The 13,238-nt window shown below is 41.8% G+C and overlaps 1 protein-coding gene across 1 annotated transcript in view; it reads right to left on the reverse strand.

Annotated features, from left to right (window-relative positions):
• LOC310988283 (plexin-A1-like) overlaps nucleotides 1-13,238 on the reverse strand; it is a gene marked incomplete at both ends in the record, with an annotated part of 210,273 nt that overhangs the window by 103,433 nt on the left and 93,602 nt on the right. The window contains 4 exons of the mRNA XM_083974815.1: nucleotides 4,714-4,813; nucleotides 6,486-6,639; nucleotides 6,956-7,079; nucleotides 9,108-9,208. Coding sequence (XP_083830941.1) covers nucleotides 4,714-4,813; nucleotides 6,486-6,639; nucleotides 6,956-7,079; nucleotides 9,108-9,208 — 479 coding nt within the window. The remainder of the gene's footprint in view (nucleotides 1-4,713; nucleotides 4,814-6,485; nucleotides 6,640-6,955; nucleotides 7,080-9,107; nucleotides 9,209-13,238) is intronic.

Below are 13,238 nucleotides of genomic sequence, written 5' to 3' on the forward strand. Positions count from 1 at the left end.
AGTAGAGCTGGTGAGCCAGTTCCTCCTCACTATTAACCCCGGGGTTTATCGATTTCTTGTTGCAGGGACATGTTCGCACACATTCACAGGGGTGTGCACGCAGGCTCATGTCCGCCATAACACACACTCACAGAGTGAGACACACTAATACACACAAGCTGTCACCCATGTTGACATCGTAGCATTCCTTTGGGTCACCTGGGCAGTGGAGACTTGTTCTACAGTAGAGCTGTCAATGCCTGGACACCCGCCTTGGGTAAGTGGCTGCACTGCTGCAAAGTAGTCAATAAAATCCCCTGCTATTTAACAAGGCCTAGCAACAGAGCCGGGTCAAACGCCTTTTCGTCTTCTCAGAGCTTTTGTTCTAGTGAGGCTGGATCGATGGAACAAAGCTGTTGATATGCGAGGAATGGACCCGCATGGATGTATATGAAAGGAGAGAACGTTTATATGCTCATTTAATTCTGGTCAATGTGGATGCAGGCACAGATAAAGCCGCAATTCTTTCTTAATTAAGAGGTTAGTCTTTCATTTAAATCCAAGAAGAAAGTGTCAACATGTGTTAACCCAAGTGAAATAAGCTCTTTAAACACATTTCAAGGCAAAAATCATAAAGCTTAAATGCCTAATCAGTCCTTTAAACAGCTATAAATTGTAATTCAGATTAAAACCTCTGATCGCGTCGCCCACATCTTTCATGCGAGCAGTGTTTAGAAGACCGATAAGACTGACTGTGCTATGTGATCTATAAGTAGCCCCCTCTGTGTTTCATCCAATAAAGGATGCTGCAGATGAGCCAAATGAGAAGTTTAGAGTCTCAACAGGGGACTCATTATGAGATATTATTTCGACTAATCACAGTGACGTCCAAAAGAGGTAAGTCTGTGAGTCTCAACCCTCAGTTTAATTAAAGCGGGTCACATTTGCTGAAAATTGGACCAACAACTATTGCCACAAAATCAACATCAACTAACGGAAAGCGTTTCTAACGAGACGATGGCTGGTCTCTGAGCGGGAGCAGCAGCAGACGGGCAGCCTGGAAATGAGAGCCCTTCCTGGGGGCCGGAGCGTGGGCTGGCCCCCTCCCATGAGTGCTTCTTTTCACTGCATAGATTTCAGCCCTTTCATATTGTAATGGTCATGGTGGCCTGAGGCTGGGGCGCAAACCTTTTAGCTGTGTGGGACGCATTATTCCTGACACAATAGGCACAATCTCTCTCTTGTTCACTAACACTCTGCTTTATATCTCTCTTTCCCTCTTCATGCCTCCGTCTTCTCAGTTGTCTTTTTTCCGTCTCCAGCTCTCAGGGAATGCAAGTTTTCTTCCTTGTCCCACTCTTCCCCTCCAGCGCTCTCCCTCCTGTTTGTTTCTCTTCCTCTGTTTAAAGATGAATTATTCCTCCGCCCGCATGCTCAATTAAACTATTCCAAACCTCTATTTTAATGCAAATTTCTAATATTGTAACAGCGTATGTAAATAGCTTGCAGTGCAATTCGCAGTGCCAAGTCTGTTCCTTCTGTCTCTACGCGCTCCTTCTGACTGTGTGCGCACCTGTTCGTGTGTGTTTGCATGAGAATGTGTGTGGCTGGTGATGCCGGTGCTGTATCCACCATTAGGCTGTATTAAGTTGCACGCCGGCCTGTCTGGGCGCTCGCCTGCAGGGCTGCTCTGCTTGTGCATCTGTGCTGATGCTGTACTGTACGTCTCTGTGTGTCTGCCGTTGTGGGTCTGAGCTACACTTTCACACCCGGCCCACCACGCCTACGCGACAACTCCATTATCTGCCACTGAACATCGCGACTCCTGCGCTCGGCTTTTCCCGCGAGCGGGGGTCAAAGATTTAGAGGCGAAAGGTGACAGCAGAGGGGGAGTAGTGTATAATATGTGAGTTTATGTTACAGCTGCTGTGGTAATAACTGCACAGTAGTTGTACAGTCCTGCGGAGTCCTGAGGGGGCCAGCGAAGCCAACATCAAAGGCTTAAACAGCAGTGTGCCTGTTTATGCAGCAGCGGGAGGAGGGCAAGGTGGCTTATCAGAGGTACAGAGCATAAACACACACACACACACCAAAACACCTCCTACATGCATACAAATATGCACAGACACTCCAGTGCTAACTTAGAAACTGAAAACTCTATACACACATGTGCACGCACACACATTCACAATATGAATCAAGTCATTGAACTAGGCCTGGAGGCCCCCAGAAGTGGCCCAGGTGAGCTCTCTCTCTCTCTCCAAGCCCACTCCATTATGACCATCTCCACACAGGCACCACGGCTACAGCTAATTAACGGCCTATTACTATGCAGATATATGCAGGGCCAAGAGCAGAGTGCAGGCAATAAATGGGCTTGATGAACGAGAGAGGGGCAAGTAAAGGGTGGTGGGGGCTAAGAGCGGTTGGGAAGGGGGGAGGAGAAAAAGGTAAAGTGAAGAATGGGAGGAGAGGAAGTAAGAGAAGGTGGGAAGGCAAGAATGTAAAAAAGGGCTAGAGGGCTAGAGGGAGGGAGTCGGGGATGGATGGCGGCACACAAGACAATGAAAGCAGGACAAGTGCACTTTACATGGCTAATTACAAGTTTCTTTTAATGCCGGTGATCAGGAATTAACGCTTCTTGTCATAATTAGCAGTTTGGGTTTTAAACTTAACTCAGCCGTACAGGAGCCGTCACAAACACTGAGGTCCTTTATCTGCGATTCGAGGAGAGGAGACAGAAGCTAAATGTGCCTCTTTATGGTTAGCTGACGTTCCTTAAATCCATTATTAGTCTGTTGTCTTTATCCTCGTGGTTCTTCAGATGTTTAAAAATGCAAACATCAGCTCAAAGAAGAGAGAAAACGACTTTGAAGACAGAGTCTCTGAGTCATTATTTACTTTCTGGTACTATTTAGACAACCCCCCCCCCCCCCCCCCCCCAAAAAAAAAAAAAAAAAAAAAAAAATACCAGTGAAAATTACTTCTGTTTAATTTATTTTTTTCATCAATGAGATTGCATTCAGCGGCTCAGCACTGGAGGAGTGCTGGAGTCATCTAAGGGATGACATTTTGATTTTTTCTTTTTTAATTTAACCTTTATTTAACAAGGCAAGTCAATTAAAGAGCAACATTCTTCATTCATTATCAGGCTGATCCCACTGATCTCTCTCTACACCCTCTCCCTTCTCTGTTTGGAAACATCCAACTGAAAAAGTTAAAGAACTCTAATTACAAAACAAACTCACCAATTCCAGGGGGAAAAAATCTAATTGAAATTAAATAAAGTTTAAGCTCTAAGCCAATTTGTGGCCTATTACATAGTGTTCTGGTTTTTCTCACAACTTAATAGTGTACATGATCAGCTGATGAGTTATAATGTATCTGACTGACACTACTATTGATGCTGTTGGCAAATGTGTATTTGAGCTAACAGTAGTGGAGCCAACTTAGCAATTATCTTACTAGATTTGGCATCTTTTAAGTCGCTTAGCTTTTTCAAAAAAGCTAGCAAAAAAATCCACCCACTTTTTATGCTGATATGATGTTCTCTCTGCCAGTGACTGTGTAATTTGACTATTTACCTCTGTTTTCTCTTATGTTGTAAGTCTTTTTTCCCTCTTTACCTCTCCGGGAATGGAAGTTTTTCTCCTTGTCCCACTACAGCGCTCTCCCTCCTGTTTCTCCTTTCCTTCTCTATCTATTTAAAGATGAATTATCCCTCCTCCTGTGTACTACATGAAACTATCAATGACCTCTTTTTAATACAAATTTATAATACAGTACTGGCAAATGTAAAGGACTTTTGGTGTAATTTTCAGCACCATTCATTCTAGTTCATGATGGAGCCAGTTAAGCTTTGATTTCATTTTGTGAAGATCTTTTAAATCTCAACATTTGCTCTTAAATTATGTGCACAACACGAGTTTCCTGTGAGTTTCTTGTAAGGGGAAAAGCTCAAAACAAAATAAAGATTAATGAGCTCCAGCTGAGAACTGTTCTCACAGCCAGCAAAGCAGCTTCCTCCTTTAAAGCTCTTTTTTACTGTTCAAATGATATGTCATCAACCAAAGTAATATTGCAGGTGTTAAAAGAAAAGACTCTACCCTGATTAAGTTCAATTTAAATTAAAAACTCTCCTCAACAGATTATAATAGAAAAGACTCTATGAGGTCTCTGTCTCTCCTGCTCTCCTTCAGACTCAACCACACACAAAAAAAGAAAAGAAAAAAAGAAAACAGTTTTCAAACCAGTGCTGAAACATCACTCAATCCTCCCTGTACCTACATTGGGGGTAATTCATTTTTAAAGAACAGCTGACATGTTGTATCCTCCATAGCTGGGCCGCCCCTTCCCTTCCTTGCATGGTTTGTAATCAGTATATTATTTCAGTCAACAGTGGTCCCGTCATTGTTTGAGATTTAATGAAGTAATTGTTTTGTTAAAAAAAAAAAAAAAAACACAGAACAATGAACTAGCAAAGATTGCACACTCCTCTCTCCTTTCTCCATTACAGGAGTTACGTATTTTCAGGCCAATATTTTTACCACTATTGCTTTTGGTAAAGAACCAAAGTCAGTCCTCTATTGATCACCATTTCCAGTATATCTTAAATGGCATTAAGGTAATTTAACGTTGAAGGAAATGGGATTTAAGCAATGACTGTTTCTCCCACTTTTCTCTTCTGCTTCCATTTAAACTATATTTTGTGCAGAAAACCAAAAGACAACTTACGACTGATGGACGCTGCAGTTGTAAAAGACAAAGTCCACACTGGCAAACTTCTTTCCTGTCTCCTTCGACTTCAGATACAACTTTATCACACGCTGATCACCTACAGGGAGACAAAACACCCACATCAGAGACAAGTGCAAAACTGATTAGTGTGTGCCAAGTCTCAGGCTTACTGAAGTGTTATTGTACACAAACATTTTTTGTCAGTTCCTGTTAAGCTTCTACTTTGTAGCCACTTAGTTTGCAGAGCAGTAAATTCAGTAAATTTGTGAATCAACAGTTTCTTATTTGGATTATCACAAAGTAGAGGGTAGAGTTTAAAAGCAAAGCTGAATGAGACAAAGAAATTTGTGGAACAACAAATGAAACCACTCTGCAAACACAGTTTGTGGCCAAAATATTTTTGTTTCCTTTATTTTTTTAACAGAAGGTGCATCTTCCAGACCAGTAGGACTAATTCTCTGCCATGCATATATAGAGTCCCACAGTGTTTAATGAATACAATTATTAAATATCATATGTATAAATAGTTTTCCCCGTCAGAGTTAACGGCAGTGTTGTTGTCGCCCTCTCACCTCCCAGCCAGTCACATGGCCTGTGTCTCTTAAAGGATAATTTCCGTTTTTTACAACCTGGACCTTATTTCTAGCATAAAATACAATCATTTTACTCACCCAGAAACTTTGGTGTCATTTGGAGTTGTTTTGACGAAATTAGCCCCAGTGGAGCGGCGCGTATATCCGTATAATGCGAGAGCACGGGGCACCCAATGCAGCCTCTAAATAACACATTATCCGCCGCAAAACTCGTTCATTTCGCCAATATTTTGTTATGATACACTAGTGATATTCCCCTCCGAGCCCGTGGTGGCATGTTATCAACATGCTGCGCCTGTAGGTTGACTACTGACCTCTGACCTGGATGATGTCATCTCCGACCGCTGCCCGGCTCATTCTGATAATAATCATTCTGCCTCGGCATTCGGGTCCATTTTTAGCTCAACTAGCCGGAGCTTTAGTGAGTCCAGGTTGAGGAGAGGAAGCCTGTGGAAGCTGAACTTCATCCAGCTGCTCATTTTGTTCTGACAAGTCAGAAACACGCAGAAACGAACCATAGCATTAGCCGTAGCAAGTTAGCCGCGCCGGGCAGCGGTCGGAGATGACATCATCCAGGTCGGAGGTTAGTAGTCAACCTACAGGCGCAGCATGTTGATAACATGCCACCACGGGCTCGGAGGGGAATATCACTAGTGTATCATAACAAAATATTGGCGAAATGAACGAGTTTTGCGGCGGATAATGTGTTATTTAGAGGCTGCATTGCGTGCCCCGTGTTCTCGCATTATACGGATATACGCGCCGCTCCACTGGGGCTAATTTCGTCAAAACAACTCCAAATGACACCAAAGTTTCTGGGTGAGTAAAATGATCTTATTTTATGCTAGAAATAAGGTCCAGGTTGTAAAAAACGGAAATTATCCTTTAAGCTAGCAGAGTCACTATCATTACAATTCATGTTGAAATAGATCACTGTGCTGGAAAGATGCAAAATGTCTATTTTCATGGAAAAAGATATAAAGAGACATACAAAAAGACATTCATAATAATGAGTAGTGTTTTAATCATTTTGTTGGTTCGTTTATGCATTTTACACAATTTATTCATCACTTGTATCTTGTAATAATAATCCATAATTTGGTTTATTTATTCAGTATTGAGCACTTTGGGGTTCAGTACAGATATTGTTGGTCTTGGATTTTTACAAAAAATTACCTCTGTCTCGTGTGATGGGGGCAACGTCCTTTGTAGAGGGGGACAGGCAGAATATGCGTCCACCATAGATGCGTCCTTCCGTCTCTACGTAGTCCTCGAAGGAGCAGTTGACTCCAGCAGACAGACTGGGCACATTCTGGGTCTGAAGCACCAACTAGGAGGATCAAAGGCAGAAAGGTGAAGGACAACATAGATTTAAACTGATATACCACATCAGACAAGATTTCTACTGCCCCACGGCAGAAACTGCTGCTCAGGTATTTGTCTCAAAACTCACTCACACTCAAAATGATGGACAGATTGCCTGTGATGACACGAAAACAAGCTTTATATAATCTCATTTCACATCTATCTTGCTCACTTTTCCTTGTCATCTTTCTTTCTTCCACCTCCCTGTCAAACACAAACACTCATAACTCTGACACACACGCACGCGCACACACACACTAATATACACCAACATGCTGTACCTGCACTTCTGACATGGTGACAGAGACAGTGTCGGGCTGGACGGACAGTCGGACGCACTGCTCCACTCTGGTGGTGAAGCGCTGAGGTTCCTCAGCTCGCTCACATCGGTCCTTCCTTGAACATCTGGGGGAGGACGATATGTCATGTGATGTAATTATGCCATGTGATTATACTGTACATGACATATCATTCACTTTGATCCGAGTATCCGAGTAGTGGCACTGGGGGGGTCGCTGCCACTACTTGAAAAAATCCTAGAGGAAACACTGCACATACATAATATTGTTTGCACTTGAAAAAAAGAAAATAAATATTTTATTTTAACTTTAATACATTTTAGTTTTAGTTTCAATTTGTGGAAGAAGAAGTTAAAAGCTCATGCTTACATCATGCATGTAAAGACTTATAATAAAACATTTCGAAATGCATGTGCAACTCGGTTAAATAAAAGTCTGTTGGTCCAGTCATATATTTTGTCATTGTAGATTTCTTAAATTTGTGTCTCGTAACACCCCTAATGAACATAGGCCAAATAGGCACAATGTAGCTATTCCATTGCCTATGGTAGAGAGAACATGAGAGCATCACAAAACAATTCCCAAATTAACTTGTTTGTATCCTGTCCCCAGTGGCTCCACCCAGGCTGTTCCTTATTACTGCCACATGAGATGCATCTGGCCTGGGAAGGAAGAGTTTACAAGCTCTAGTGACAGCATCAGAGGGCACAGAGGGTGGGGGGTTGTTCATTGCCTCTCAGCTTGGGGGCTTTTGGTTTTTGGGTGTGTCGTGTTCTGATTTATTTATATTTTTCAACTTTGATGTTTTTAGGGGTGTCTCATGAGTGTGATTCAGGGTCACAGGTAGAGTGTGGTGGACCCCTTAGGGCTGCCCAAGGTTATGGCACAACAAAAGCTGCTTTGTGGTCAGTAATTAATGGTAATAAATGCAGTGCCAAATGTTAAATGTGTCGCCTGTTTTGCTGGGGGTGAGATGGTCTACCTGAGCATGTGCAGTTTAAGTGTCATCATTCTAGTCTGTTTCTGATTGGAGGAATCTGAACAACCTATGCACTTAAATTGCTGAACACATAGGTTGAAATGACATATATTTAAGACAGAACATTATATGGTCCTTACGATTTTAGGCATCTGGAACCCCGACAATATATGTAATATGTATAATTGTATTCACCATTCGGGATGTATTAGTCAAACTATGGTGTATCAATAGTGATAAATATTCCTATGTCTTGTCCAACTTAATAGTAGATAAATACAAATCATGTTAAACACAACAGTCAAACATTGAACTTGGTTTAGAGAAAATAAAACAGTGTATTGCATATAAGTTCAGGCAGAGCAACTGATCGGCAACAGTCAGCTGCTCATTCATGCTTTACTATCAGCAGCTGCTTGTAATGACTAGTTGTGTCCAATCATACAGGTGATAATAGTAACAATTGCCAGTGAAGACTCTACGGATACCTGACTGCCCACCCATCTGCTGCTACAGCTTCCACCACCACCATCCTTACGTGCCATGCTTGTGGGATTGTTGACTCTACTACAGTAGAAGTGCTGACATGTTTGTGAATGAGATTATTACTTCAAGAACAGATTATTTCCATCACTTCTAACTAGAAGTCCGTAACTACCAACTATTGAACAGAAAAAGAAAAAAAGAAAAAATATTTACTATGCATCCATTACACCTTTTGGAAATTCAGTTACGCCAACCTGATGCTGATTGGAATCTAAAGGGGTTACAAAGTTCTTCTTTTCTATTCTACATGTGCATATTTCTGCCAGATTTGATGTGTATGAGCAAGTAAAACTCCATGAAGGCCTTGAAAGAGAGACTGTCAGAGAGTGGGAAAAGTTGGGCATTTGGAAAAATACTATGAACTATAAATAGTTTTATTTTTAGGTGTGGTCCTACGGTAATTTAGATCATTGTGAGCACCTGAACCTGGAGGTTTTAGTCTAAACTGCTAGTCAGAGATTGGGGCCCCTGTGGAAGCAGATTATCACTGTGAGTTGATGGGAATTCATCAGCTCTGTTCATCACAGTAACAGATTATCATCAACTGAAGAGCATCTGCTTCGTGTAACCACTGAGATCACTGCATGGATGCAGAGTAGATGCACTTACACGTTATGCAGCACACACCAGCCACAGTGAGGATCTCCTGATCCCAGACAAGCTCCACAGGAGGTGTACTGCTCACAGCTCTCCACTGGTACACGTGTTACCTGGAAAAGACACACAAATACACACCTGGTTAATGTTGCACACAAATCTTGTGTCCACCACCACCTTCAAAAGGCTTATACCATAATATGGGCCTAGTATAAACAGGATCTACCCAAGGTGTCATGTGCCTGGAACATATGAGATTAAAGGAACAAGCCCACTGTGACTATCAGAGATAAACAGCTCTGGAGGTGCCGCTTACGACTCCACACCGCTGCAAAGAAGGCAAGCTAGAGGGGAACAGTTTGAGGTTTAAACACATGCAAAAACTCACATGGGTTAAGATTACACCCTCTGACCCACATCGCTCTGTAAAATTTGGTGTAACGCCCACAGTTCTCCAGTACTAAGGCAAGACAGCAGTTTATTTTGAAAGATACTACTTTCTGAAACATCTAGAAATCACAAAAACACCTGAACATTACTTATTTTCTTTCTTCTTTTATTATTAACACACCTATTCATATTCACTCAGCTTGTTGAGCCTGGACACTGCACATGATTAGCTTGTTAGCAATGGGTTAGCGATGGGTGGCAACGTCAAAGGTATCTTTATAGTCATTTGTACATTTTGTAAACATTTGTGTTTCCCTCAAGGAAGCAGTCGAGTGGTTTTGTTGATGGGGAGTTGTTCTTCTAGCAGCGCAACGATGTTGGCACAAACACCACAGGGTGAGCTGTAGAAGTGATGGAAGACCACACAGCTTTTCACCTTAAAAATCTCAGTATGGACGATGTTGTCATGCTTGCAGTCAGCCTCATCTGTGCTCTGTGTTTAGTGTTAGCATGCTAACACGCTAAAGCTAAGATCCTGAGCATGTTAAACACCATCTCTGCTAAAGATCAGTACTGTATCTTTGCATTGTGTTTTGCATGAGTTTGTTGGAATGCCATTAGCCTTTAGCTCAAAGCTTCACAGAGCTGCTTGTTTCAGTGGAGTCTTAGAAGTGCAAGTTACACACAAGGGGCATGGAGTGGGCTTAACTGAGCCAGGAGAGCATAACGTCAAAGAAAACATCAGGTTATGGGATTATGGGAAGTGTAGGATGCAGGATTTTTGGAGCTTAACCTGCACTTGGCACTATAAATCAGGATGTCTTTGCCTCTTTTGCATCAATTTTGACAATTACTTTCCTAATCTGCCCCCTAAATTTGCATTTGTGTGATAAAAAATTCCTTTTGAGGCCTTGTTATGCAGAAAAAAAGCAGTTTTTTCTTTACTATTACACTGCCAGATACATGATATCCCAACAAGTTTCACCTGTTTCTAATGTTAGATAGAAAATAAAATTTGTTTATAATCTTACAGCTGTCTCCAAACTCTTCTCATCTTCAAAATCATTTTCTGCATTACCCATTATAGTCATTAGAACATAAGAAGACCACAGTTGGTTAATGCCTGTGAATTCCTTGTAAAGAATCTGCTATTGTACTTAACACCATTCAGATAAACATTGAGGATTACTCCTTTTGTCCGCTAAATCTCTACCCACTGCCATCTGTGAGTCTGTATGACTAAGATAAGATGAAACTTTAATGATCTCTTTGGGGAAACCATAGAATCTGGGTATTAACAAGAACATCAAACAATGCTGTCCAAATGTACCTGTCTGTTAAACTGCTACCAAAGAAGATTGTGAACATTCTGGGACACGGTGAGACAGACGGGAGTTACCATTTAAGAAGTCCATTCCCACAGATAGTTGTCTTTGCAGGTACCATTAAACAGACATGTTTTCTGCTGCTGTCTGCAGCTTCACCATCTGCCATCTGTCTGGGCAATTACCAGGAAGCACAGGTTGAACTTCATTCAGGCTGTAGGAAACTCTAAGGCAGCATTGCATGTTCATACTGAGGTTTACCCTTCTCACTTCTATATCTCTAAAATCTCCAATGCATATTATTTGCATCCGTATGTTTTATCTCGACTTGGTGGATGCTGTTTGCCGCTGACAGGCAGACTGTCAGACAGGAATCTGCCTCAGGCAAATGTGCGCACACACACATATACCGGCCCACACATCAGTGGGAATGTTATTTGAAGCAAATTAAGAGGTTGAGACAAGTTTTCTGGGGCAGTTGTTAAATACTTCAATACATCGCTGACCACCCAAGACAAGTTCACACAGATGAGCACATGCGGGTACTCACACCTCCAGCTGCCACAGTCAGGTGAAGTACGACATCAATAACGCTGCGGACGCAGGGGGCACACCAGGTGAGCTGGAAAGTGCTCAGGGTGAATTCTAATAGAAGCTGCAGGCACAGCAGCACAGCAACCTTCAAAGAGGAAACTACCTTCATATACTTTTTTTTTTAAAGACTTCTTAATCTTCAAATAGTTAAATTAGGCTATTTTCATACCTTTTGCCCAGACAACTGCTGCATAATTAATCACACATAAATATGATGATTTTCATGTTGCTGTGTCCTTTAAAAATGTTCAATATATTTCTGTGTCATCCAGGCTCTTTAGTTCCATCAGTGCTTCAGTGAAGATCATACCAGTTTACATATTGTCTCCTTTGTTCTCTATTTCTCCTCTAACAGCACCCTCAATTCCCCAAGCTCCGCCCTCCTTCAGATGGCTCCCACTGCTGCTGCCAACCTTTTGCAGAGCGCTCTGCTAGGATCTGATCCAGTTGTGGCTCAGCGTGATCAGTCTGCATCAAAACTTTGCATTCAAGGCAATGCTTTGCACTCCACGGGTGGCGTGGTGAGACAGCTTGATTAGTCTGATGAGGAGCGATTCAGGTTTCCCTTCTGACATGTATGATTTAGCAGCATTTGGGTCACAGTCACAATAAATCCCCATCAGTTTTGTTTCAGTGTCATGTTTGCACACAAATGTTAGCATGCTAAACTGGAATTGTGAACATGGCAGCATAACATTGGCATACTAGCATTGTAAATGACCATTGTAAGTATGTGAGCATACCATGACACTGGTATTTAGCTCAAAGCGCAGTGCCACCCACCTCACTAGCATGGCTGTGAACTCTGCCATATTAGCAAAGTCATTATAGTACAAGTGAGGGAAATCCAAAACCAATGGTGATGAATGTGTATTATGTTAACAATCACACTGAATGAATCTGATATAATGATGCTGTAACAACTTTATTAATACTAGCCACTCCATGATATATTGTTGCTTCTTTTGTCCTTTTGTGGTTTGGATATTGTATGATATTAATATGATGTTACCTTAAGATACATCCTCCCAGACAGCTTTCATGCAAACATCACAGAACCCTGTTTCATCCTCAGACTGTACGTCTCCTCTTATCTTATGGCAGATTCATAGCATGATAATAGTAACCTGTGTCTGATAACTATTATAATGCAACCATTACCAGGCACAGGCCTCTTACAGGACACCAAATAGCAGCAAATTGTAGTTATTACTTTCGCCTGGACAAATACCATGTTAGTAATACAGCCTATCTGATGGAGGGAGGTGGGGAAAAAAAAAAAAAAAACATGTCACGCTCAAGCACAATAGCCAGGGAGAGAAGTTTATTCAATGGGGTTTTGTGATAGTGGGGCGGATGATGTATTCCAAAAGAACAGTTCAATTATTGAGTTTTAGAAAACAGATAATGGGATGGGAAATGAGAGATGCTCTGCCAAAGACTCTTTGTCTTACTGAGGTGACTACAGAGCGCGCGCGTGTTTGTGTGTATGTGAGAGAAAGTAAGTGAGAATCACCTACTTATATTAAATATGGCATTTTCATCCCTGCCCTATTTGCCGCTGCAGAGGGAAACACATTCATCTGTGGACAGTGGAGGGAGTTGGGAGGGAGAGGGGGGTCACAGAGGGAAAAATGTCCATTTCAACCATTAGTTTTAGTCTTCAAACTAATAATGGACAGTGTTTGTAGAGAAGATGAAAAAACCTTCCTGTGATTCAAATGTTTTGTGTATGAGTGTGAGTTGAGGAGAGAGGAGAGCGGAGGAGACGCTGGGTGGATGTGGGGAGACGGTTACAAATAAATAACGGCTACAAATGAGCCTCTCTCATTTG

The sequence above is a fragment of the Trachurus trachurus genome, assembly GCF_905171665.1.
Source record: "Trachurus trachurus genome assembly, chromosome: 7".
In the NCBI taxonomy this organism is placed as follows: Eukaryota; Metazoa; Chordata; class Actinopteri; order Carangiformes; family Carangidae; genus Trachurus; species Trachurus trachurus.